This window comes from Rhinatrema bivittatum, chromosome 5 (genome assembly GCF_901001135.1).
Source record: "Rhinatrema bivittatum chromosome 5, aRhiBiv1.1, whole genome shotgun sequence".
NCBI lineage: Eukaryota > Metazoa > Chordata > Amphibia > Gymnophiona > Rhinatrematidae > Rhinatrema > Rhinatrema bivittatum.
Genome location: NC_042619.1, coordinates 107,150,711 through 107,175,081, shown reverse-complemented (window position 1 = coordinate 107,175,081; position 24,371 = coordinate 107,150,711). Strand labels below are relative to the sequence as shown.

Genomic DNA, 24,371 nt, shown 5'->3' with positions numbered 1-24,371 from the left:
GTTGCTAGTAATAGCAGTGGCTATTTTCTAAGTCAACTTAATTAATAGCAGGTAATGGACTTCTCCAAGAACTTATCCAATCCTTTTTTAAACACAGCTATACTAACTGCACGAACCACATCCTCTGACAACAAATTCCAGAGTTTATTTGTGCGTAGTGTGAAGAAGAATTTTCTCCGATTAGTTTTAAATGTGCCCCATGCTAACTTCATGGAGTGCCCCCTAGTCTTTCTATTATCTGAAAGAGTAAATAACTGATTCACATCTACCCGTTCTAGACCTCTCATGATTTTAAACACCTCTATCATATCCCCCCTCAGCCGTCTCTTCTCCAAGCTGAAAAGTCCTAACCTCTTTAGTCTTTCCTCAAAAAAGACTACAAAAAAATCCCAAGAAACACACTGCACACCCCTACCAGGGACCTGTTGCAAATCATGAAAATGTGATGGTAGTGGTAGTGGAAGGGGGCATCATTTCTGAGGGTTTTATGTAGACTCTCTGATTTATCTAGGAATCTTATGAACCCTACAGCAGTAGAACAACAGTCAGTTCACTTTAAGCAACTAGTGAGTAACAGCTGCTCACAGCGAAGTTCACGATTTGAGAAAAGTCGGAATATTATCACCATATCTTGATGGAAGATGTATCCAATCTTCCACAATGGTCCTAACTATAAGAAATAATAAATAATATGACTAGATGTGTCTATATTCTGCTACACACTGTTTATGTTCACTTCTTCTTTAAATATTACTTGCCATTCAGTTTGAATAACAGGCTTCCCGCCACCTGATAATAACCTGCAGACTCATCTTTCTATTACCTTTGCTACATAAATTTGCATTCTCTACATTTTTTAAAATTGTTCATTAGGGACTTTATCACAGGATGTGCCATTTTTAATTTAAAAATTGGTCTGTTTATACATCCACAAAACAGATTAAAAAAAAAATCAGTGGGTCAGGTTTCTTGAAGATTCACGCATCTTCAGTCAGCACAGCATTTACCCCAATTTACTTGGATTCAAAATAGTGGCTAAGCAGGAGAAGTTTTCAAAAAGATTAAAGATTTTTTCTTCTGAAATGAAATAAAATTCAAAAGAATAATTGAGGATCTTGATGATTTTGTTTGTTATAGTTGACAATTATATTGTGCAAAAAAATGTTTTTATGGTACTGCTGCTTTAAGAAACTACAGTCCTGGATTGAGTTGCATAGTTACTAGGTGACAAAAGCTAGACTGGTGAATCCTAGGTTATTCTCTAGACTCATACAACCATTACCTTGCATTCTACAAGGACATAATGTTGTAATAATTATTGTAACTAGTTTGACTTTCTAGATAACTCTTTCCATTTTCTTTCTTTGAAAGGATGATGGTCTTCCAGAGAATGAGCATCAGCTCTCAGTGGCTGGGAAGATAAAGAAGCACTTCAACACAGGCCCTAAGCTTAACAGCACAGCAGCTGGAGTTTCTGTCATAGCAGTAAGCATCTTCACTAATGTCTACACAGTGTGAAAACATTCCATTGTTATAGTATCTGTTTCGTGAACTGCACCAATATAGAGCAATTAGGGTCTTTTCTAATGGCAGCTGGTAGGCTACAAAGTAAGTGGTGCGACCAAGTAGGTTCTCCATTCCTCCATCTCCTTCCTCTTTTTGGCTCTAGTCCTTTCTGTAAACAGATAGTATAATCGCACTGTTGTACTTTAACACCAGCTGCCATTGGTCCTTTCTTTGGATAGCTCTGACATGTAATTCACTGCAAAAGAATAATTGTCTGTCACAGGCAATCATAACAGGGTGCTCTGAAGAGGGGCTGAATGTGATGTTTGCAGTATCTCCTCATTGGACTAAGTCCATGCAAAGTTTGTAAATGTATTGATTTGGAGAATGGGTTTATGTGACATACTGCCCACAAGGTGGGTCACAGCATTATAGAACTGGCTGCTGTAATGAGAGTGACTTTATTGGAAAACATCTTAGGTACATCAAAACATTTCCAAACAGTCCACATGGAAACCACATGGTAGGTCCAATTTTTAAAGGGGTACCTTTATGCCTCTGTGTTTTCCTGAGACATGTGCACACCAGCAGAAGGTTTAATCATCATATCAGAAATTAGCAGTTCTGAGCTGTAGTGCCCATCCGATCTCAGAATCTATATGTGAGATCAGTTGTTCTTTGTGATGAAAGGTGTAAGGGCTCAGTGCTAGTGATCCATGACACACAAAATGTATGGGCCCTACATCACACGGCAAAAGGTTTTTAACTTTTATTTTAAATAGTACTAACAAATGGCAGCAGTACCTGAGTATCACACTGATATTGCCTTTCTTAAGATAATATTAAACTACTAGAGGACTCATTGGACCTTTCTTGATATATGCTAGGCTTTACACATGTTAAATATTGATGATATTTATCTACAAAATACAAATTACACTGTGCAATTCACTGATGCATCTAAACATCCCAATTTGCATCCATTGCATGAGGAACACCCTAGGTACATAGGGGGTAACACAGGTTATATATCTTCCACAACTTTTGAGGTGGTTTAAATTGCAATACTGCAGCTTACACCACCTCAGAAGTGTCATTCGTTGGACCTCGTGTATTCCTGGTAGGTCCTGAAATTAAACTCTTATTGCCACAGTAGAATTCCCAAACTATTGTAATACCTATTTTAGGTATTCTTCCAGGTCTTCAGCATTCTTTAAAAAAAAAAATAGTGATCTCTTTGTGTCTGATTCCAGAAAAATGCCAAAGCTTTGTTTTTTGCTTTTCTGAGAACCATTCTTACCTTAATGTCTTTGCAGCTGCTCCCAGTGTCCATAAATTGCCAAGGCACACGTTCAGCTTGCTCGTTTTTTTTCCATGCTTGGGCTGGACTTTCCAGTGCAGGGTAAAACTCAGGACACATCCTACAGTACTTGGGTTCATAGTTAGAGTGTGGCACACAGGTTTGGGCTGTTGGTGCAGCAGAAGTATACACACTCTCAGAATTTGCTAAATATTGTCTGTATTTAAAGTTTCAAATTGTGTTTCATAGTTTCTGTGAGATAAAACTGCCTGGAAACTAACTGTCCCTCATGCTTTTCTTAGAGTCTCAGCTTTCTGTGTCATCAGCTCATGCACAATATTAACTCGCACACAACGAAAGCATCGCATATTATGTGTACCCATTGCTCATATGAAATCTAGGTGTATTCTGAATGACCTAGCTCCTTTCTGATGGACTGCCAGCACGCTTGTCCATGAGAGATACTGCTCAGCTTCTTAAACAGAAAATTCAGTTACTTAAATGTTAGAAATGGTGCATTTTTCCCTCCCTTTCCTCTCTGTTATTTTTTTCTCTCTTTAATCTACTAGAATTGCTCTATAAAATGAGTGCATACAGTAGTTTAAGATGCTGGTTATATAAAAGGCATTGCAGTGCAGCTTACCATTGATCGCAAACAGATATCCTAGCAGATGAAATAAAGATGGTCTTTCCTGAATCTCACCAGTTGGGCTCCTCAGCTAGACTTCCTGGCATCCATAAAACTTAATTTTGCAAAACAATACTGTTCAGTTTGGATACTCGAACATCACATGTTTAGTACTGGATTTCTAGGTTAATCCAAAATTCAACCCGATCAAATCAGTTTCTAATGAGGTTTAGCCATTCATTCTAGATTTAAAAACAGTTGTTTGAATCTAATGATCACTTTTGTAAAGACATTATTATTTTCTATAGTAGTAATGATAAACTGCAATTAGATTAATTTTCTACTGCTCTTTTGTCTGTCTGCAAGTTCTTTTAACATAACTGCAAGAGAATATTAAAACTAAATATTCAAAATCTTAATATGGTGTCAAAATTCCTTGACTAATAAAGATTCTTTAATTATTCCCCACCATTTCAACAGCCCCAAAACATGCAGTTGTACTATAGAAAGTTTTCTATCCAAATGTAAGTTTAGGCCTATAGGATGCATCATAAACTAGGCCTTTACATATTGACTCCTGCTAGCCAGTACTAATAGAGCAGCTTTAACAATGACTGATAATTTCCCAGACTACTGTCCAACCTACACTAAGTTATACCTATTTAACAGGAATGAACTGTGACACATGGATTTACATTTTCTACTCATGAATTAATTTAGTTTATTGTGAACATGAAACTGAAGTAAGAAAGACTATTCTTAAGGGTTTAAGTATAGAAGTTATATTGTTAAGAAATTGTATAGACTGGCTGAAATCTGAGAAATATGTATTCTAGGGATGTACAGCCAGAAACTGTTAGTGCACACTAAAAAAAATTAGTGTGCCCTGAAAAATGAAAATGAATCAAGCAAATGCCCACCCTATATTCAGGGCCCTGGTTTCCTGTGATTCTGTGGCCACAGTATGAGCTGGAAAAAACAGCCCTTGTAGCAGAACGTGTCAGTCTTTGCCAAATTGCTGTGGGAGACCGGGAGCTGTCTCAGAAGAGCATTGGTAGCAACGGGACGGCGCATGGCTCCTTTATTAGTCCCCCTCTCTACCCAGAAGAAAAGCATTGGTGCAGTGGGTTGGCACACAATTTCCCCTTTATCCCCCCTCCCCCGGAATCCTTCACTCACCAACCCCTATTGTTAAACAGGGAGAGGAGGATGGGGCCTTGCAACTCTTCCAGAGCATCATCCCTCCTTCCCTGTGGGGGCCTGAATGGTGCACTTTGAGCCTCGTGGTTCAAACCATGATGCTCAGACCCCAATAGGAGAGGAGGGAGGAAGTGCCAGAGAAGCTACAAGGGTCCCATCCTCCTCCTCCTGTGTTGTGATAGGAGCAGGTAAGTGAGGAGATTTGGGAGGGGGCAGAGAGGGGGTGAGTGAATGAACTGGGACTCATGGGGGAAAGGAGAGAGCGAGTGAATAAACCAGTGATCACTATGGGGGAGGGAGGAAGGAATATATTGTGGATCCCAGGGGCAGGGATACAGAGGGGCAGATTTTAAAAGCCCTGCGCGTGTAAATCCAGCTGGATTTACGCGAGCAGGGGACTTGCGCGCCTATGTTGCATAGGCCGCCGGCGCGCGCAAAGCCCGGGACGTGCACAAGTCCTGGGGCTTTGCTTGGGGGTGTGGCAAGGGCATGTCAGGGCGTGTCGGGGCAGGGCCGTGGGTGTGGTGCTGTTCCGGGGCGTGTTCAAGGCCTCTGAACCAGCCCCCGGGTCGGGGAATGCCTGCCGGCATGTGCAAGTTATGCCTGCCTCGGGCAGGCGTAACTTTCTTAACAAAGGTAGGGGGGATTTAGTTAGGGCTGGGGGGTGGGTTAGGTAGGGAAAGGGAGGGGAAGGTGGGGGGGGGGGGGCCGGAAAAAAAGTTCCCTCCGAGGCCACTCCAATTTCAGAGCGGCCTCGGAGGGTACGGAGGCAGGCTGCTTGGCTTTGCGCATGCAGGTTGCACAATTATGCAACCCCTGTGCTCCGACCCTGGATTTTATAACATGCGCGCGGCAGCGTGCGCATGTTATAAAATTGGGTGTAGATTTGTTCACGCCTTGTTGCGCGAACAAATCTACGCCCGCGCATAACTTTAAAAATCTACCCCAGAGGGAGGGAATAAATAAATCCGAGATTACCATTGGTGGGGGAAGGAAGTGAATGTTCTGGGGAATTGGGAGGGTAGGGAGGGAATGAATCAGTTTGGGTTTGTGAGATGAGGGGAGGGAACTAGAGTGAGTAAGGATGGTTTTGGGGAGAAAGAGGGAACCAGGGTTTGCAAGGAGTGTGGGTGTGAAGGAGCGAACCAGAGTTTGGGACAGGTATGGGAGAGAACCAGAGTGAGTGAGGGGTTCACTTGGGGGGGAAAGGGAGTGAATTAGGGTTTGTGAGGGCTATGGGAGAGAAGGAGGGAGGAGGGAAGAAGTGAATAAGGGAGAAAGAGGGTATCAAAGGGGCATTAGAAGGGGAACAAGGGAAATGGTGATGGGATATGATTTGGGGGAGGAACCTGTGGCTTCCTTCCTTCTTCATCCAATCCCAATCTTTCCCCCTCCTCCTCCTCCTCCTCCTCCCCCCATCTCCAGCTCTCCTTCTTTCCTCCATTTCAATCTATCCTCCTTCTTTTCCACCCCATCCTCACTCCTCCCTTTCTTCCCAATCTCCCCACTCCTGATCCCTCTTCTCTCCACACCTAATCTCTTCTCATTCCCTTTCCTTATTCTCCCTGAATCCCCATCCTCTTCCCCCTCTCCCTCGGTGTCTATGCCCTCCCCCATCCCTTATCCCTCTGCCCCTCCTACCTAAGATTCCTTCTTCATTTCTCTCCTCTGAGATCTCCTCTCTTCCCATTCCCAGATCCTTCCCACCTCTTCCTCTCCAGCCCCAATCACTAAGATTAACTAGATACAGAAATGTCAGAAAAAGGACTTTAATTTTATTAAGTAAAACAAAAAATTACATTATTTTAAGCTGAAAATATATCCAAAATTATGTAAATTTGCCATATACTTGTCTCAGAATTTTGACAGATTTTCCACAGAATTTGTCAACTCATGCTACAGAATCTTGAAAGATTTCCCACAGCAAACCAGGGGCTCAGCCTAACCTGTAATTAGCCATGGCATATATAATACCTCTCATGGCAAAGACACTCATGCTAGAACATCATAGCTAGCTTCTTTAAGTGTGTCTCCTATTTAGGTTTACCCATGTGAAAAGTGCTTGCACATTGTACCCTTAAAGGTCAATTTTAAAAGAGATGCACGAGCCCAAATTAGCAGATGCACGCGCAAATAATGCTTTGCACTAGTGCTATTTTATAAACCTCGCATATTAATCCATAATGTACCAGTGTGTGAATAACTTCGCTCGTGTAAAGAAGGGGCAGATTAGGGTTGGTTCAAGAGTGTTCCAGGGCAGGGCCAATATGTACTCACATAAAGTGCGATTTTATAACCCGCAAACGTAGTGCGCCTATGGTTGTTACCTGTGCATATTTACTTCTCCTCATTATCAGGTCTAAGTCAGAATAAAACTCTTTATAGGCAAAAACAGACTGCGTGAGAGAGCTGGGTAAACTGGGGGGAGTGCAGACTGAATAACCAGAGGGGTCTTGATGACCTAGAGATATCCTGGCCAACTGGAGTAATTGGTAAAACTGGAAATTTTCTTCAGGCATGCCTGTTATAAAAATGTGCTGACTTGCGCGTGTAAACACAAACAAGTCCTAGGGAAACCAGGTGAATAACATTTCCCTAGATAACTGCTTAAAATTAGGAGCACATATACTCACAAATAGGTATATTTTACATAATATGAGAGCACTTGCATGAGCAATATAAAATTCATACGCATGTGGGCTGGCACTCACATACATGTATATATGGGTGTGTACTGTTTTGAAGTTTCCATCTTTTTTATTAGAGAAGTAGCTTAACTTTTTTCCTGAAGACAAGTGATTCACTGTAGTTATATAACATGGGTGAGGTCACCCAAAATTTAGAGGTATGCAAAAGATTAATCAGAGGATAATGTCCACATGGCAAATAAAAAATACATTTTTTTGCAATATGAGGAAACATGCCTTGGGCCAAATGCTTCTAGATATTTGGCCATATATGCAGCTCAGGATTGCTAAAAAAAAATAGATATGTATGTTATATATAATAACATAGTCTGGGTAAAACAAATAAGCATGGGTGCAGCTTGCTTATTGCGGCGGCTACTACCCCAAACTAATCAAGCTAGATATTTCACTTGGATGCAGCTCCATCACTGCTCTCTACATTAAAGGTGGGGATGGAAGGGAAATAGAACCAAGAGCTAAGAGAAACAGATAAGTATGAGAGAAAATATGTGTGAAGCTTGCTGGGCAGACTAGATGGGCCATTTGGTCTTCTTCTGCCGTCATTTCTATGTTTCTATATGTTTCTATATATATAAAAATAAAACCCACATGTTCCAGCATCTATGTTCCTCAGATCACTAAGAACAGATGAAACTGACTGTTGCAGAATTACATTTGAATGCACAATGTCAGAGATGCTAAAGTGGACAATTCCTAGATGGTGAGCTGTTCAGTATTTATTTATTCCACCTATAATAGGCTAGCTGTGCTAAGCAGATCACATAAAAACAAAAATTCAACTAAAAACACACAAAAAACAAACAAAACCAAGTAGCATGCCATCATAAACTTCTTCCTAGCTAGTGTTCAGTAATATTGTTTTGGATCCATTTTGTTCTTGAATTAAGTGCTTTTTGTTGTCTTTTGAGTAGTGAAGTGCATATAATGTTCAAAGCTGAATATAATTTACTGTCAATCAATAATACCTCGTTATGGATTACTGCTTTCTGTTATCCCCCTTATTGACATGCTTTATTTTTCATATACAGTATCATTTCATAATGGTTGTGCATTTGATAAAGGTTTTATTCTCATCAACGGTGAGGAATTTCCAAAACTGAGGTGTGAGCATTGAGAGTGACTCTTACATTTTTATACCATGCATGAATGGTATTTTGTTTAAAACAACGTTGATTTAACTTTGCTGCTTCTGTTTGTTTAGTCGTCTCCTCAACTGTGGTAAAAGCAGATCTCTTCTGCACCAGCCAAAGTGTCATTAATAAAAGTAGAAAAGCCAGAAAATCTCACAGGGAAGCAGAACAATAGCCAAATATGAGCACAGAATTAGCACAGAAAAAAATCAGAGAACATACCTTACCAAAATTAAAAATTAATCACTTTCCATTGATTTCTTTCTGTCTGTTCTTCCATTTCTTGTTTTTCTCCATCTAAATTCCCCTTATTCCTTCTCTTATCATACTTTTCTCATTTTTCTATTTCTTTGGCCACTTTTATCTCCCTCTCTCTTTCTGTCCCAGGCTATCTGCCCTCTTTTCCTATTTTTTCCTCAGCCCAGCCTGTCTATGTATCTTTTTTAGAGATGTGAATCGTGTCCTCGATCGTCTTAACGATCGATTTCGGCTGGGAGGGGGAGGGAATCGTATTGTTGCCGTTTGGGTTTTAAAAATATCGTGAAAAATCGTTCAGCGGGGGTTCCGGACCGCTGCTGAACGACCTCCTGCAGTCGATCTCCTGCCGGCGCCATTTTCCGTACGGAAAATGATTTGCGGCAAGAAATCGCTTCCTGAACCCCGCTGGACTCCCAGAAACTTTTGGCCAGCTTAGGGGGGCCTCCTGACCCCCACAAGACTTGCCAAAAGTCCAGCGGGGGTCCGGAACGACCTCCTGCGTCGAATTGTTTTTGTCTATGGCCGCCGCCATTTTGCGGCGGCCATTTTGCAAAATGGCACCGGCTGAAGACAAAAGGATTCAATTGAGGGGGCCGTTCCAGACCGCCGCCGTTCTGGACCACCGCTGGATCCCCAGGTAATTTAAAGCATTTGGGGGGGGGTGAGGGAGGGTGAGGGGATTTAATTTAAAGGGTCGGGGGTGGGTTTTAGGGGGTTTTAGTGTGCCGGTTTTCCTGCCCTCCCCCTTCCCCCGATTTACGATTTTTTAACGATAAATCGGGGGAATTGGTATTGTATCGTGGCCCTAACGATTTTTGACGATTTAAAATATATCGGACGATATTTTAAATCGTCAAAAAATGATTCACATCCCTAATCTTTTTCCTTCTACTGCAGTCTCCCTGTAACCCAGCCTGATCTCTTCCTCTCTTCTTGCAGCCTACTACTTCATAGTTAATGTAATTAATGATGGCAGATAAAGATTGAAATAGCCCATCCAATCTGCCCTGCAAGTTGCTTAAGATAATGACTGCTGTGCCATGTAAGTTACACCCATGCCTTCAGTTAAGGGTAGAATTAATGCTCCATAGGGATGTGCAGAAGGAAACAATTTGTTTTGATTCTTATTCGTTTCGCCAAAACCCAAATTCATTGCATTCGTTTTCCTGGGAAAAATCCCGATTCGTTTGATTCGTTTTCCATTAAAGTCAATGGGGGAAGTATTTGCAGCCTATTTTTGGCTGCAGAATTGGGGTTTTCTTATCAATGCTGATGAAACTTCTGGGGAGCAATCATCAGAACGAGAAAAGAACTCCAAGGTACTTAGACTGTGGCAAAGTGGCACCAAAGTGGCATGAATAGCCTAAGGCACTTTAAAGGGGAAAGGGGTACCAGGAGTGGCAAGAGTGCTTTAACAGAGGTGCAAAGCAGCAGTGAGAGTGTCAAAAACACCGCAGCTTCAAAAGAGAGCACTGATAACATATGCATGAACCCTCAAAGGCAGCATGACAGGCAAAGTGGCAAGACAAGTGGCATCAACATCTTACAGTACAATGAAGGGGAACATAGCAAGCAGAAACACACTGAGGAACCATGATAGTGGCAAGAACACCACAAGGAGCTGAGTGAGTCATCTGGTGTATGGCAGCAAGGCAGAGTGGCAGAAAGTTGATAGGGGCAAACAGGCTGGCAGAGCAGAGGTAGGTCACTGTGGTTTTGATAGGGGCTAGACAGGCTGGCAGAGCTGAGGTAGGTCACTGTGGTTTTGATAGGGGCAACACAGGCTGGCAGAGCAGAGGTAGTCAGGTCGCTGTGGTGTTGATAGGGGAAAGACAAGGAGGCAAGACAAGACGAGGCTCAGCATGCGGTACGACTGTCAACCGGGGCGTACTGTCCATCTGACCCGTCTTGAAACATGGACCAAGGAGTCTAACATGCGTGCTAGGACCTGAAACATGATGAACTATGCCTGGGTGGGGTGGAGCATTGCTGCTGTGCACAGGGCCGGTGCAAGGGTATTAGGCACCCTAGGCAAACCTTACAGCCTGATGCCCTACCCCCCACCTCCCCATACACAATTTTAAATTATGCATTTAACACATATTTTACATGGAAAGTGACATTCTGAGATAAAATGAATATATACGTTATGGCGATAATTTCATGCACTGTCGTGATGCCAACAAGAAAACTTTGCATCTTGTAATTCATATGGCATCATACCTATTGTGATATATTTCGACATGGTCCTCCCGTATCAACACAGTACTATCTGCCAACACTCAAAGAATAACAATCCTACCTATGAAAAAGAATACCACAAATATTACACCAAGATCTAAAATATCAATACACCTCCTATCAGGAAAACAGAACAGGCCAAGCTACTACAGATCCCTACAGAGAAACCACATGCTAAAAGAATGCTTCATCTCAGTCTTTGCATGAAGAACACAAACCCTCCCAAATACCGAATAAAGCCACATAAGTATAAATAGAAATGTGCAGACAAAAACTGAACTGTAAAACGCATCACGCCAGACTCTATACAGTGTAACAATGGAAAACAAAAATTTCACCATTCCTCGTGAAGCAAATCAATAAAATCAAGATATATAAATCATTAATCATAATTATAAAATCATACAAATAAAATAATTTCAAAACAGCTGATGTATATAGAATATCCAATAATTAAAGATTCAAACAAATTTTGAAAGCTTTACCAAACACCAATGAAATATTTCAAACAGCAGACACATCACATACTACCCAATAATTAAAATGGTAGTCAATCAAGAAAAATGAACTTAAAAAGCCACTTTTACTTACTCTCTCCAGCAGTTCTCCTACTCCTTTCCCTTGCAGGCCACACCAGAAGCAGCAGTAGCTGCTGAAGCTGTCATCTCTGTCCTCTTCCTTAGGGACCACAACCAGTCTCTTCTTTCTCTCTCACACACAGACCAGACACATCCTCAGGACCAGTTTCTGTCTCTCGCACACCAATCATCTCCGCAACCAGCCTCTCTCTCTCTCTCTCTCACACACACACACACACACACACACCAGTCATCTCCCTGATCAGTCTTTTTCACACATACACACATCATCTCTCTGGCCAGTCTCTCTCAATAACACAATGCTTTCGCTCTCTCTTACTTACACACAGGCTTTGAATCACACACAGGCTCTCTCTATTTCACTTACACACAATCTCTCAATCAAACACATGTTCTATCTCACTTACAAACAGGCTCAATCACACACATGCCCTCTCACAGCCACAAGCCAGCCAAAAACATGCTCCATTTCTCTCTTGCTCACACACATTGACACACACAAGCACCCTCCCTGACTCACATATACACCACACACATACAGAAGCACCCTCCCTATCTCACATACATGAAGCACCTTCCCTGTCTCACACACAAAAGCACCATTCCTTTCTCATATGCATACCACATACACACACACACACACAGAAGCACCATTCCTTTCTCACATACACACCACATACACACACACAGAAGCACCCTCCCTATCTCACATACATGAAGCACCTTCCCTGTCTCACACGCAGAAGCACCATTCCTTTCTCACATATACACACACACAGAAGCACCATTCCTTTCTCACATACACACCACATACACACACACACAGAAGCACCCTCCCTATCTCACATACATGAAGCACCTTCCCTGTCTCACACACAGAAGCACCATTCCTTTCTCACGTACACATACACAGAAGCACCCTTCCAATCTCAAATACATATGCACACAAAGGCCCCACTGAACAGCTCGTCTCCGGCAGTGGCTGGCAGCAGCCATCTTCATTTCTTTGGCCTAGTCTCAGGCTGCGCCGGTCTTCATTTCTTCGGTGGCGGCTGGCGGTGGCCATCTTCTTTTCTTCGGCCTAGTCTCGGGCCTCACCTATCTTGTTTTCTTTGGCTCCGCCGGTCTGCTCTCCGTTGGTGGCTGACTGCGCCGGTCTTCATTTCTCCGGCGGCGGCTAGCAGCGGTCATCTTTTCTTCGGCCCCGTCGGCCTGGTCTCTTCATTTCTTTGGCCTGGTGCCCTTAATGGCCCGGAGCAGAGGAGGCCACATGATCCGCTAGTCCAGCCCACCAGGGGAAGCCCGATCCCTGATAGGCCAATCCGCCCCTACTTTAACACATGGCCTTCTATTTCTCAAACACTGCGGCGCGACCAAAAGAATGGAAACGTATGATATGTTGCATTCGTGGGGGATCGCGATACATTTCATGGACCCACGAATGCAACGAATAGGGACCTATACATTGTGGATTGCGCATTCATTCAAAACGAATGCACATCCCTAATGCGCCATGCTGGTTGCTTCCATGCCTTCTGTGAAGGCTAATATGTTAACTGCTGCTCCATATAGGTACTCCCATGGAGAAATGTAAACTTTGGGTTTAGCAGAGATTACTCTATTTCTTTATTTCCATTCTCTAGCCACTAGGAATCCTCTGTTTTTCCCATGCCCTTTTGAATTCCATTACTATTCTTGTCTTCACCACCTATTCCAGGAGGGCATTCCATATATCTACCATTTGTCCATGAAGAAATATTTCCTGACATTATTCCTGAGTCTTCCTCCTTGGAGTTACATATCATGACCCCTAGTTTTACAGCTTCCTTTCCAACAGAAAATATTTGATTTTGTGCATTATTAATTCCTTTCAAATATTTAAAAGTCTGTATCATACCTCCCCTGTCTCTCCTCCCTTCTAGGTCTCCCGGCCTCACCTCATAAGTTTTCTGGTGCAGAACCCACACCATTTTGGTTGCCTTTCTCTGGACTACTTTTATCCTGACTTTATCCTTTTTTAGATATGGTCCCCAGAACTAAACACAATACTCCAGGTGAGGCCTCACCAGTGACCTGTACAGGGGCATTATCACCTCCTTTTTTCTGCTGGTTATGCAGCATCTCTCTGACCTTAGCTACTGTCTTGTCACATTGCTTTGCTACCTTCAGATCATCAGACACTCTCAATACAAGTTTTCTCTCCTGGTCCATGCACATAAGTCTTTCACCCTCCATTGCATATAGCTCCTTTAGATTGCAATACTCCAAATTCATGACTTCTTGCTATTCAGTCCTAGCTGTCAGTCGAGCTCTCTTTGAGCTTTCTTAGATCACTTCTCAGGGGTGTCCACTTTGTTGCAGATCTTAGTGTTATCCGCTTAAGGCAAACTTTACCTTCTAGGCCCTCCGTAATATCACTTGCAAAGATATTGAATGGAACCAGTTCCAGAATCAATTCTTGAAGAACTCCACTTATCATTCTTCGGTCTTCAGAGTAGATTCCATTTACCACTACTTGCTAACATTTATCAGCCAGCCAATTTGTAATCTATTCTACCATCTTGGGACATACCTCCATGCTTCTCATTTTATTCATGAGCCTCCTATGCAGGACCATCTCAAAAGCTTTTCTGAAATCCAAGTAATCCACACTGAGTGCTTTTGCATGATCTAATTCTCTAGACACCCAATAAAAAAAAAAAAAAATCAGTCAGGTTCATTTGACAGAATCTTCCTCTGGTAAAGCCATCTTGCCTGGGATCCTGCAACCCTTTGAATTGTAGGTAGTTCACTATCCTTTCCTTCAGCAGTCTATTCATTAATTTCTCCACCACCAGGATGAGGCTAACCAGCTTCCTGCTACCACATTTGTAAAGTAGAACTGCATCTACCCTTCTCCAATCTTGCAGCATCACTCCATTCTCCAAAGATCTATTGAACAGGTCCTTCAGTGGATCTGCCAGCACTTCTCTGAGCTCTTGTAGTATCCTGGGATGTATCTCATCCAGCCCCCATGGCCTTGTCCACTTTCAGTTTTGCTAGTTCCACCCAAATACTCTCTTCTGTAAATGGAGTTGTATCTACCCGACTCCCTTCCATACTCTTGCCAACTAACAATGGTCCTTCTCAAAGGTTTTCTTTAATGAACACCGACCTGAAGTATTTAATATTTCTGCTATTTCCTCATCTTTCTCCATGCCTTGCTCATTGTCTCCTTTAAATCATACAATGCCACCTTCAGCCTTTCTCCTTTATCTGAAAAATGCTTTGTCATCTTGCTTTACCTCTTTGGCAAGTCTTTCTTCCACTCAAGCTTATGCTACCCTGATTTATATCCTTGTCGTCTTCAGTTTCACCAGATATTCTTCTGTTTTCTTCTTTTTGTTCCTTTGTACTTTTTGAATGCTGATCTTTCTGCCTTTATTTTATCAGCTACCTCCTTTGAAAACCATATCGGTTTCCTTTTTCTTTTACTTTTATTTTCTTTTTGTACTTAAAGGTTTGTTGCCTTTATTAATGCTTCTTTTAATTTGGCCCACTGCTGTTCCACTTCACACATCTCCTCTCAGACTTCTAGCTCATTTCCAAGGGTGGAATGCTCTTCCCCACCTTATAGCAGGGGATCAGTGGCCACTTCCTCATCCTCTTCCTGTAGGTTAGCTTTTGTTTTCTCTGTGGAGGCAGCTCCCTGCTAAAGTGGTGTTTGCTACCTATTAGCAATGTTTCTGCCAGACTTGGGGAACCCTGTGAGTGTAAAGATGTGCCAGTACGGTAGGTCTGGAGTGGTCTGTATGAATGCTGATGCAGAAGTTCCATGGGTATTACAGAGTGATGATCAACAACCACCGAGTGATGCAGAGGAATTCTGATACAGTGACTTCATTGGTGCAAAGGATTGCTAGTGTAGCAGGTCCAGAGTGGTGCAGATTATTGGTCACCACATGGGAACAAAGATGGCATGCACTCTCAGGTCCATAGCAGCCTCTGCAACTTCTCCCATACACATAACTTCCTTTTTAAAACCAGATATGCACAATGCGGGGCACAAAGGAGTAGGAGCAGCTGTGAAGACAGGGAATGCAATGTCTACCTCGCTCCTACCAATATGTGCTGTTGCAGCAAATATTCTGGGGACTGGGAAGAAGCGTCAGAAGATGGGCAGGCAAGGACCAGGCTGGTGGCTCAGTGACAGTGCTGTACACTTCCATGAAGGAGACCTGGGTCCAATTCCAAGGCCAGACTTCTGCTCCCCATACCAGGAAGGGTTGCCAACTATCTGGATTTTCTCCGGACAGTATGGATATTAGAAGGACTGTCCTGAAACCTGGAAGATGGCTAAAATTGTCCATATTTTAGCTCTCCAGGTCCACCTACAGTCCCCTCTGGTATATCCTCTATCATGCTCACTATCTCATTTTTCCACATAGCTCCTCTCTTCCAGCCCAGCACTGTGATGTCTCAACTAAATGCTCCCCAGCCACATGGTTTCTGGTATAGTGCACAGTTCAAATATCAGCTGTTTGAACTATGCAGGGCTCCTTAGTCTGTGTGGTTCAATCAATTGACCTTTGAACTGAACCTACAAGAGGAGCAAGAGCATGGCAGAAGCAGTGGCTGGATCCTCCTAGCTAAAAATAAGAAGCATAGAAGTGGGTCCAGGTTCTCCCACAGATGAGAGAAGCCAGAGCTGTGATGGCTGAGTTCTCTGGGCCAAAACGAAGAGGCAGTGAAGCAGGGGCTGGGCCCACTCAGCAATAGAGAGAAGCCAGAGTAGTGCTTGTGGCCAGGCCTACCTGATTGAAGAGGAGGCGGAGCATCAACAGTGATAAGCCTGTGCGGTCAAAGAGAATAGTGGTGTCAACCACATAAATGGAGGAAAGGAGGCATCCTAATGCCACATGAGCTGATGGAGGAAGCTATAGCTACTCTGCTTGCACACTCTGGGGGAAGATAGCGAGTGAGTGTATGTGGGGGAGGAGAAAGCATATATGTGTTGGGGGAGAGCGAGAGCACCTATACGTATGGGGGAGGGGCGAAAGCATATTTATGTATGTGTGTATAGAGTGGGAGAGAAAGATCGCACGTATGTGCATGCATGTGTGGTGTGTGGGATGAGAGAGAGAGAGAGCACATGTGTGTGTATGGGGTGGGAGAAGAAGAGTACATATATATGTGTGTCTGAGTGAGGAGCGCACATGTATGTGTGTGTATGGGATGGGAGAGGGGAGCTTGTGTGTGTGTGTGTGTGTATGATGTGGGATAGAGAGAGCACATCTGTGTGTGTGTATGCTATGGGAGAGAGTACTTGTGCTTGTATGGGAAGGAAGAGAGGAGAGAGAACGCATGAGTTTGGGTATATGGGGTGGGAGAGAGAGAGTGCATTTGTATGTGTGTGTGGAATGGGAGAGAGCTAGTCCATATGTGTGTATGGTGTGGAAGAGAGATCAGGATTAAGGTTGAGAAAGTGGAAAAAGAAGGATACTTGGATGCTGGGTAGGGGATAAAAGACAAAAAAAATGGGGAGGGAGGCAGGGAAGAACATGAAAAACAGAGTAGGTGAGAGTGCTGATAAGAGGATTAGTGGCAGAAGAAATATTTGAGGACTGAAAATAGGGACTAAGGAGTGGGGAATAGAAGATTGGGAAAGAATGAGGTAGCAGGAAGATGGACTGGGAAGTGGCCTTGTTTCTACGGAAGGTGAGATTGAAAGCTGATGAGAAGGAGACAGAGTTGAAAAGATATTGAGGAATTAAAGCTGAGGACAAAGAAGGAGGGGTAAAATCTAGCTATGAGTAGTTAGAGGCAGAGGAAAGGAAATGAACATGAAAGATCAATCTCAGAGACAAGTGTAGAGGATGAAGTGAAAAAGAAGAGAGAAGAAATTAAAAATATAAGGAGACCTTGGACAAGATCATAGGAGAAGTAGAAAAGTGAGTTTGAAATCAGCACATTTTGAAAAATAAGATCTCTAGATAAAAGTAGAAGAAAGTATATTTTATTTATAGTTTGTTGATTGGAATATATCTGTTTTTGAAATATACATCTCTTATTCTTTCATTTTGCTCAGCAGAGAAGAAAATGCATTTTTGTTTCGAGTTCTCCATTGTTGCACTGCATGTGGAGGCTAGCTTCTCAGGATTTCAATTTCAGTTTTTGTCTCAATATTTCAAATTTCTGGTCACTTAGTCTGTATTTGGTGAGGGTCTGTCTGTGTTCTGCATTTGTGGCTGAGGTGAGGTATACTGCCAGTATGTAGTTTTTGTTTAGGAATTAATAGCAGTCAACGTTCTTCTGTTTTCCCAGTAGGAAGTATATTGGTGCTGTAGGGCTCATTTTAATATTGCAGTGCCACCTTTTCAAGCATAGGGTTGTTTCTTTTTGGGTTCTGGATGTTAGTGTTGTTTGGGGATGGCAGGTTTGCTACATAGGTGCAGAGACTGCTTTTTGTAAGTTTTGTGTTGCTTCATAGAGTGCCTGGTACAAGATAGGGTTTGTGTCATTGTTACTGAAATGATTTCAGAATTTGAATATTCTTTTTCATATGGTGAATAGTAAGGGGATCCTCCTCTGCACTTCACACTTTTAGAGGAGTTTCTATGGATACAGAATATTTATTTGCAGAACTGGAGGTGCAGAATTTTTTTGTGTTCAAACTTTTTATTGCATTTATATGGACAAAAAAGAAAGAAACTCAATTGTGAGATGGAAGGTTACAAATAAATCACACAAGATAACATTATCCACTGCCCAAAACTTTAAAGTGTTAAAAATTCAGAGACAAGTTTCCAAATAGCTTACATTGAAGCTTGCCCATTGCAGCAGTTTCATATCTGTAAATTAAACAGAGTGAGTTCCACCAAAAATGTATATTTAGGAAACGGTGATCTTTCCAATTACTTAGAACAGCCTGTAGAGCAATTGCTAACATGCATTTTTGGGTAAAGAGTTAGCGAAATATTGTGAACGAAGAATTATAATTGGATAAGATATATCCCTAGGGAGTGACAAAATATTACTAAATTAATCCCACACTTTAGACCAAAAAGGAGAAATATATTTACATGCGAACAGCATATGTTCTAACATACTATCTTGCAAAGAGCAATGCCAACAAGAGTTGGTATGAGTCAAACTAGCCTTAAAGAGTTTCAAGGGGGTCCATGTGATTTGGTGAGCAACGAAATAGAGAGATTGAGTAATACTAGCTGATAAAGAAATGTTCATAATACTCAACCATTGCTCTCTCCAATTAAATACTTCAGGAGATAAAGAAAGATCATTTTACAATATCTTTTCCAACCCCACGCATCTAGAGAAAGAAAGAACTCTCAATTATTTGTATACATAAGAGGCTTTGTGTCCAACTAAACTAAATTGTAAACTCAATGTAATGAAATCAGGGATTTTAATCAAGTTTCTATAGGGATAGTGCTATGATGCAAACAGTGTGGTAGTTGGAGCAAATGAAAAAATTGAGTGAGGGTAAATTAAACTTTCTAACTAAGGTAGAAAATGACACTAGCCTTTCCTCATCTAAGAGGTGGCCAGTCATCCAAATCCCACTCTTCTGCCAAATGGGCCAGTTATTCATTGAATTAGCAATTTGGAGATTAGGGTTGAACCAAAGAGATCGGTAATGACTCATATTCCAATTTCCTTTTACTAATTAATCAAGAGGCCACAACGCTTTATGAGCAGTAGCAATCATGGGAATACCTCGGAATTGAAATGGAAGTTTCATACCTGGGAGCAGTTGCAGTGGGAAGGGGGCACATAATTCCCATTCAAAATGGAGAGCTCTTCTTCCAGTACCAAACATTTAATACCAAAATGAGTCAAAAAGGCCTTATGATAAGAATGAAAATCAGGAAAGCCTATTCCCCCAGATTCTTTAGTCAATTTCAATTTCCACAATGCAATTTGGAGAGATTTGCCTGCCCATAAACAGGATGATAATCTCTTATCCAGGGAACTGTAGAAACTTTATGTAAGGAATTCCGGTGCCATACTAAGTACATAATTAATTTGTGGAGCAAGAACCATTTTAATAGATTCTAACCTATCCCACCAAGAAAGGTGGAGGGGTGACATCTACCAATGGTATTATCGACTAATTGGGACAGACGAGCCTTAATGTCTTCCATCATATGATCAGTCTGGGGGAAAAACACAAACCTAAATATTTAAAATCATTAGGTGACCACTTGCATTCCAAGCCAGTAGTGGCTGGGGGTAAGCAATAGATATTTAGCAGCATTAATTCCGTTTTATCGCAGTTTACCTTATAATTTGAAAAGATAGAGAAATCTGAAAACAACTGTAAAAGCAAAGGGAGAGAGGTGTCCAGAGAAGATAAAAACAAAAGAATATCATCGGCATATGCAATTACCATACACAAATACTGACCACAAGTAACACCCTGAATATCTGAGTTCTGTCGTAAAGCAAGAAGGAGAGGTTCTAGAGACAGAATGAACAAAAAAAGAGAAAGTGGGCATCTCTGATGGGTGCTCCTACGCAATCTTAAACTCTCGGAGAGAGTGTTATTTCCTATTAACCGTGATGTGGGACTGTTGGTTAGGATCATAATGTAATGGATAAAATCCATTCCAAAACAAAATCAGTCCAAAACTTTAAACATGTACGCCCATTCCACATGATCGAAGACTTTTTCAGCATCAATCGACATTGCAAGAATAGGAGTAGGTAGGGTATGAGCTATGTGGATAACATTGTGAAAAAGACGGACATTGTCAAAAATATATCTTCCTTTCAAAAATCCCATTTGGACTGTATGAATCAGTTCACCAAGGAATGAGTTCAATCTTGTAGCCAGGATTTTGGAATAGATTTTACAATCTACATTTAAGAGGGAAATTGGCCTGTAATTTTGGACCAAAAGCAGATCTCTATTGGGATTTTCCAGTAATACTATGTTGGCTTCAGAAAAACTACCCCTCCGCCTTCCCTGAAGAAAAAAAATAGGTATAACGCTAGCAATTTAGGAGATAATAAAGTCTTAAAAAGCTCTATAAAACTCCACAGTCAAGCCATTAGTTCCAGGCGACTTACAAGGAGGAAGAGAATCCATCGCCCCCTCTATCTCTAAGGTGTAATGGCGAATCTAAAAAAGATTTATCATCCATACTCAAAGTTGGATGACAGAACTGGGAGAGAAAAAGCTCCTGCTGGTGATTAGCACTAGCAACCTCAGAAGAGTAAAGAGAAGTATAATATTGTTTGAATTGTTCCACAAAATCTTCATCGCGAGTAAGCACCTTATTATAGTTTATTTGGATAGCATGAATTTTAGTTCTGTTTCTCTTTGCAACCAAATATTATGTAAAACATCTACCGGATTTATTATTTTCAAAGAAATATTTAGCTTTTTTTGTAAAAATTTGATGGCCCACCTATTGGCTGAGTAGCAAATTGTATTGGTACTTCAATCTATTGAGATGAGAGACAATCTGAGAATCCTGTATCTCTATGCTCTGCTTCTAATTTCGCAATCTCAGTTTCTAATCGCGTTAGCTCTATTTTCCGAGCTTTGTTGCAATGAGCAGTATGGCTAATAATCACCCCCCTGATTGTTGTTTTGAACGCATCCCAGATTATAGCTGTAGGAGAGAATCCATGTCATTGTTAAAGTATTCTATAACAGAATTATGCAACTGGGCATGAAAAGATGGATCTTCCAGCAAAGCAGAATTAAAACACCAGACAGGAGATCTATGTTGTGGGGGTAGTTTTGAAAGAGATTAGGTGATGACAGCATGATCTGAGATTAGTATAGGTAGAATGTCAGCACCAACGACCTCAGGCAACAAAGATTTGGAAATTAAAAAATAATCTATGGGGGAGTAATGTGGAGAGGAAAAAAAAGTAAATTCTTTCACCATAGGATGAAAGATTTGCCAGGGGTCAGTGAAGCCCAGTTCCACCTGAATGTCCTTGAAAACATTCAGAGTTTTGGACCTGGTTGGTCTAACAATGGACTGCCTATCCAGAGTGTGATCTAGTGGTTGGTTAAAGTCGTCCCCCATTATGATAGGAGCGGAGCCATTCTTCAACAAATTGAACACTAGCTATTTGAAGAAATCTGGATTATTAACATTTGGGGCATAAATGTTCAACAACAAAAGACGGACTTGATTTATGAGGACTTCAGCTTTAACTCCCACTGTATTTACTTCTTGGGACAGGAGAGGTACATCCAGGGATTTTTTGAATAGTATAACCACCCCATTTTTCTTCTTGAGGGATGCAGAATAACAGCATCCTCTGTCCATTCTGTTTTTAGTTTCAAAGCTTCATTCCCAGATAGATGTGTTTCCTGTACCATAAATATATCTGCTTTAGGTTTCTGAATGTAATTAAGTACCTTTCCCCTTTTAATTGGGTGATTAAGGCCATTGACATTTAGACTAAGATCTTTTAGAAAAGCAGTAGTAAAAGCCATAACAGTGATATGTGCACAAAGACAAATTAAAACACCTTACAATGAATCAATTACAGTACATAAGAACATAAGAAATTGCCATGCTGGGTCAGACCAAGGGTCCATCAAGCCCAGCATCCTGTTTCCAACAGAGGCCAAAACCAGGCCAGTACTACGATTTCATACAGTGGTCCATACAATAGCAAAAAGAAAACTGCATCAGTGGATACAAGAATAGAATATCAAAACTTCCTTCAAAAGAGAGACAGATTACACACGCCCATAAACAGGTCAATAAGTACAAGGACCTCGGGATTATGATAAAGAGAACAAAAAGGGTTCTATGAGTAAACAGAGAGCAGCACAGTTTGTTCCATTCTCACTGCACAATTTGCAGAACCAAATGAAAAAGGTATTAAACTACAGCTTAGTCTTTGGCCCCAGGGACCATAAAAAAATCCAGATTAGGTATTCAGTGTCTAGCAGGCAGTAAGAGAAAGGATCCTCAAAAATGAAATCTGCCGATCAAGTCATGGCATTATTCTCTTTTGCTGTGATGAAGGTCGCAAGTAAACAGGAGTCATTGTAGAAAGAAATGCGATTATTATAGGTGATGCACATTCAAGCTGGATAGAGCACCCAAATTGAGCTTCAATGTCTCTCAATTGCGGGTGAAGTGCCAGAAACCAAGTACGACGCTGGGCCATAGACTTCGCTTAGTCCGGGCCAAAGAGAATCTTTTTTCCTTCTTGTAGCAGTGGAGCTTTAGCCTTTGCTGCTATCAATATAGCAAGAGACTGGGGGTAGTGCAGGATTTTAGTGACAATGGGTCTGGGGTACCTTGCATTCGTCAGAGACCTGAACTGAACTCTATGTTCCCTTGCTATCTCAAAAGTCTTATCAAAGTGAATATGGAGAGTCTGCGGAATCCGAGATTCCAGGAAAGAAAGCATATCAGGGCCTTCTGACCCATCCAAGATGCCCAGGATGCAGATATTATTTCTCTGGTTGCAGTTGGAAAGGTCTTCGATAGCAGTCTGCAGGTCAATAATGGTGGAGGCCTGATGACACACTTGCTCAGGGATCCTCTCCAAAGCCTCAAGGCAGTCCTTGCACTGATGCACTTCTGTTTTAAGTGAAGTGAATTGATCTACCAGTTTCTTGACATCAGCCTTGATTTCCTGAGTGGCCGAAAAACGAGCTTCCATTTGTTCATGCAAGCTCTATATCTCAGCTAGCACAGAGTCTGATACATCACATTTTTCCCATGATGGCCTGATGTTCTCCGGCATAGGGGGATCAGTTTTGGAGCATTTAGTGCCAGATGAAAGCCACCAGACTTGGTGCCCTTGAAAGCCGCCATTGAGGAAAACAAAGTATGTCTAAGAACAGACCACAATCGAAATCTGGTGAACAATCAGAGCTGAAAACACTGTGCAGTGAGAGACAGTGACAAAATTATGCTGCCATCTTGAGTAAGCTCAACAGCGCCCATGAATTGCGGGGTGCGGCCCTAGACAAGCACATATCGCGGGCTATTTTAAAGGGCCCACATCGTGAAAACTCCCGCGATGCCCCCAATGACATCAGCAGGGCGCATGTATTTAAACCCGGACCTGCCCAGACTCAGACGCCTCAGCAACAGGTCCTGACTCCTGGACTCGTTGGACTCCTGTCTTGTTGGACTCCTGACTCATTGACTTCGGATACTTTGTCTTCTTAGATTAATGTCTGGCTGACCTGGGATCTCCTCTGGACTTTGTCCATCTTCTGCCTGTCCTGACCTCTGGCCTGTCTTTGTTCTTGCTGTTTTCTGCCTGCCCTGTACTCTGGTACCTCTTGCCTCTTCCTGCAGTCTGTCTGACCTTAGCTTCCACCATCAGCTCTCAGTGAATCTCCAGCCTCCATTGGATTCTTCATCATCCAGAGACCTGCACCCAAGGGCTCAACCTGCAGGGAACGAGAGCTGGTACTGGTGAAGGTCCCTTTGGGTCTCTGCTCCAGCCAGGTCTGCCTGTCAACAGTAAGGACCTGCAGGCCTCCTCCCTGCAGATAGTGTCATCTTGCCTTGATCCAAGGATCCATTACAGTAACAGTTTGCTGAGACCATGGACCTGGCGGATCTCTCCGGCCTTCAGGCTATACCCAGCCTAGCCCAGAAAATTTAGCAGCAACAGCAATGTTTAGAGGTAGTAATAGGCACCATGGATCGCCTTAGTGCCCGTCTGAATGCCCTCATCACCATGACTAGCTCTCCGACACAGGTTGTTCCAGCTCCCGCAGCAGCCACTTCCATAACGCACCTCCTGGTACCACCTTGGTAGGCGGAGGACCCCAAATGCTGCCGAGGATTTGTGAAC

General features: G+C 42.2%; 1 protein-coding gene across 6 annotated transcripts in view; it reads left to right on the top strand.

The window, feature by feature from the left end:
* Positions 1-24,371, top strand: part of DCLK1 (doublecortin like kinase 1) — a 755,703-nt gene that overhangs the window by 689,483 nt on the left and 41,849 nt on the right. For all 6 annotated transcript variants that reach the window (XM_029602700.1, XM_029602699.1, XM_029602702.1 and 3 more), the window contains one exon: positions 1,372-1,485. In XM_029602700.1, coding sequence (XP_029458560.1) covers positions 1,372-1,485 — 114 coding nt within the window. The remainder of the gene's footprint in view (positions 1-1,371; positions 1,486-24,371) is intronic.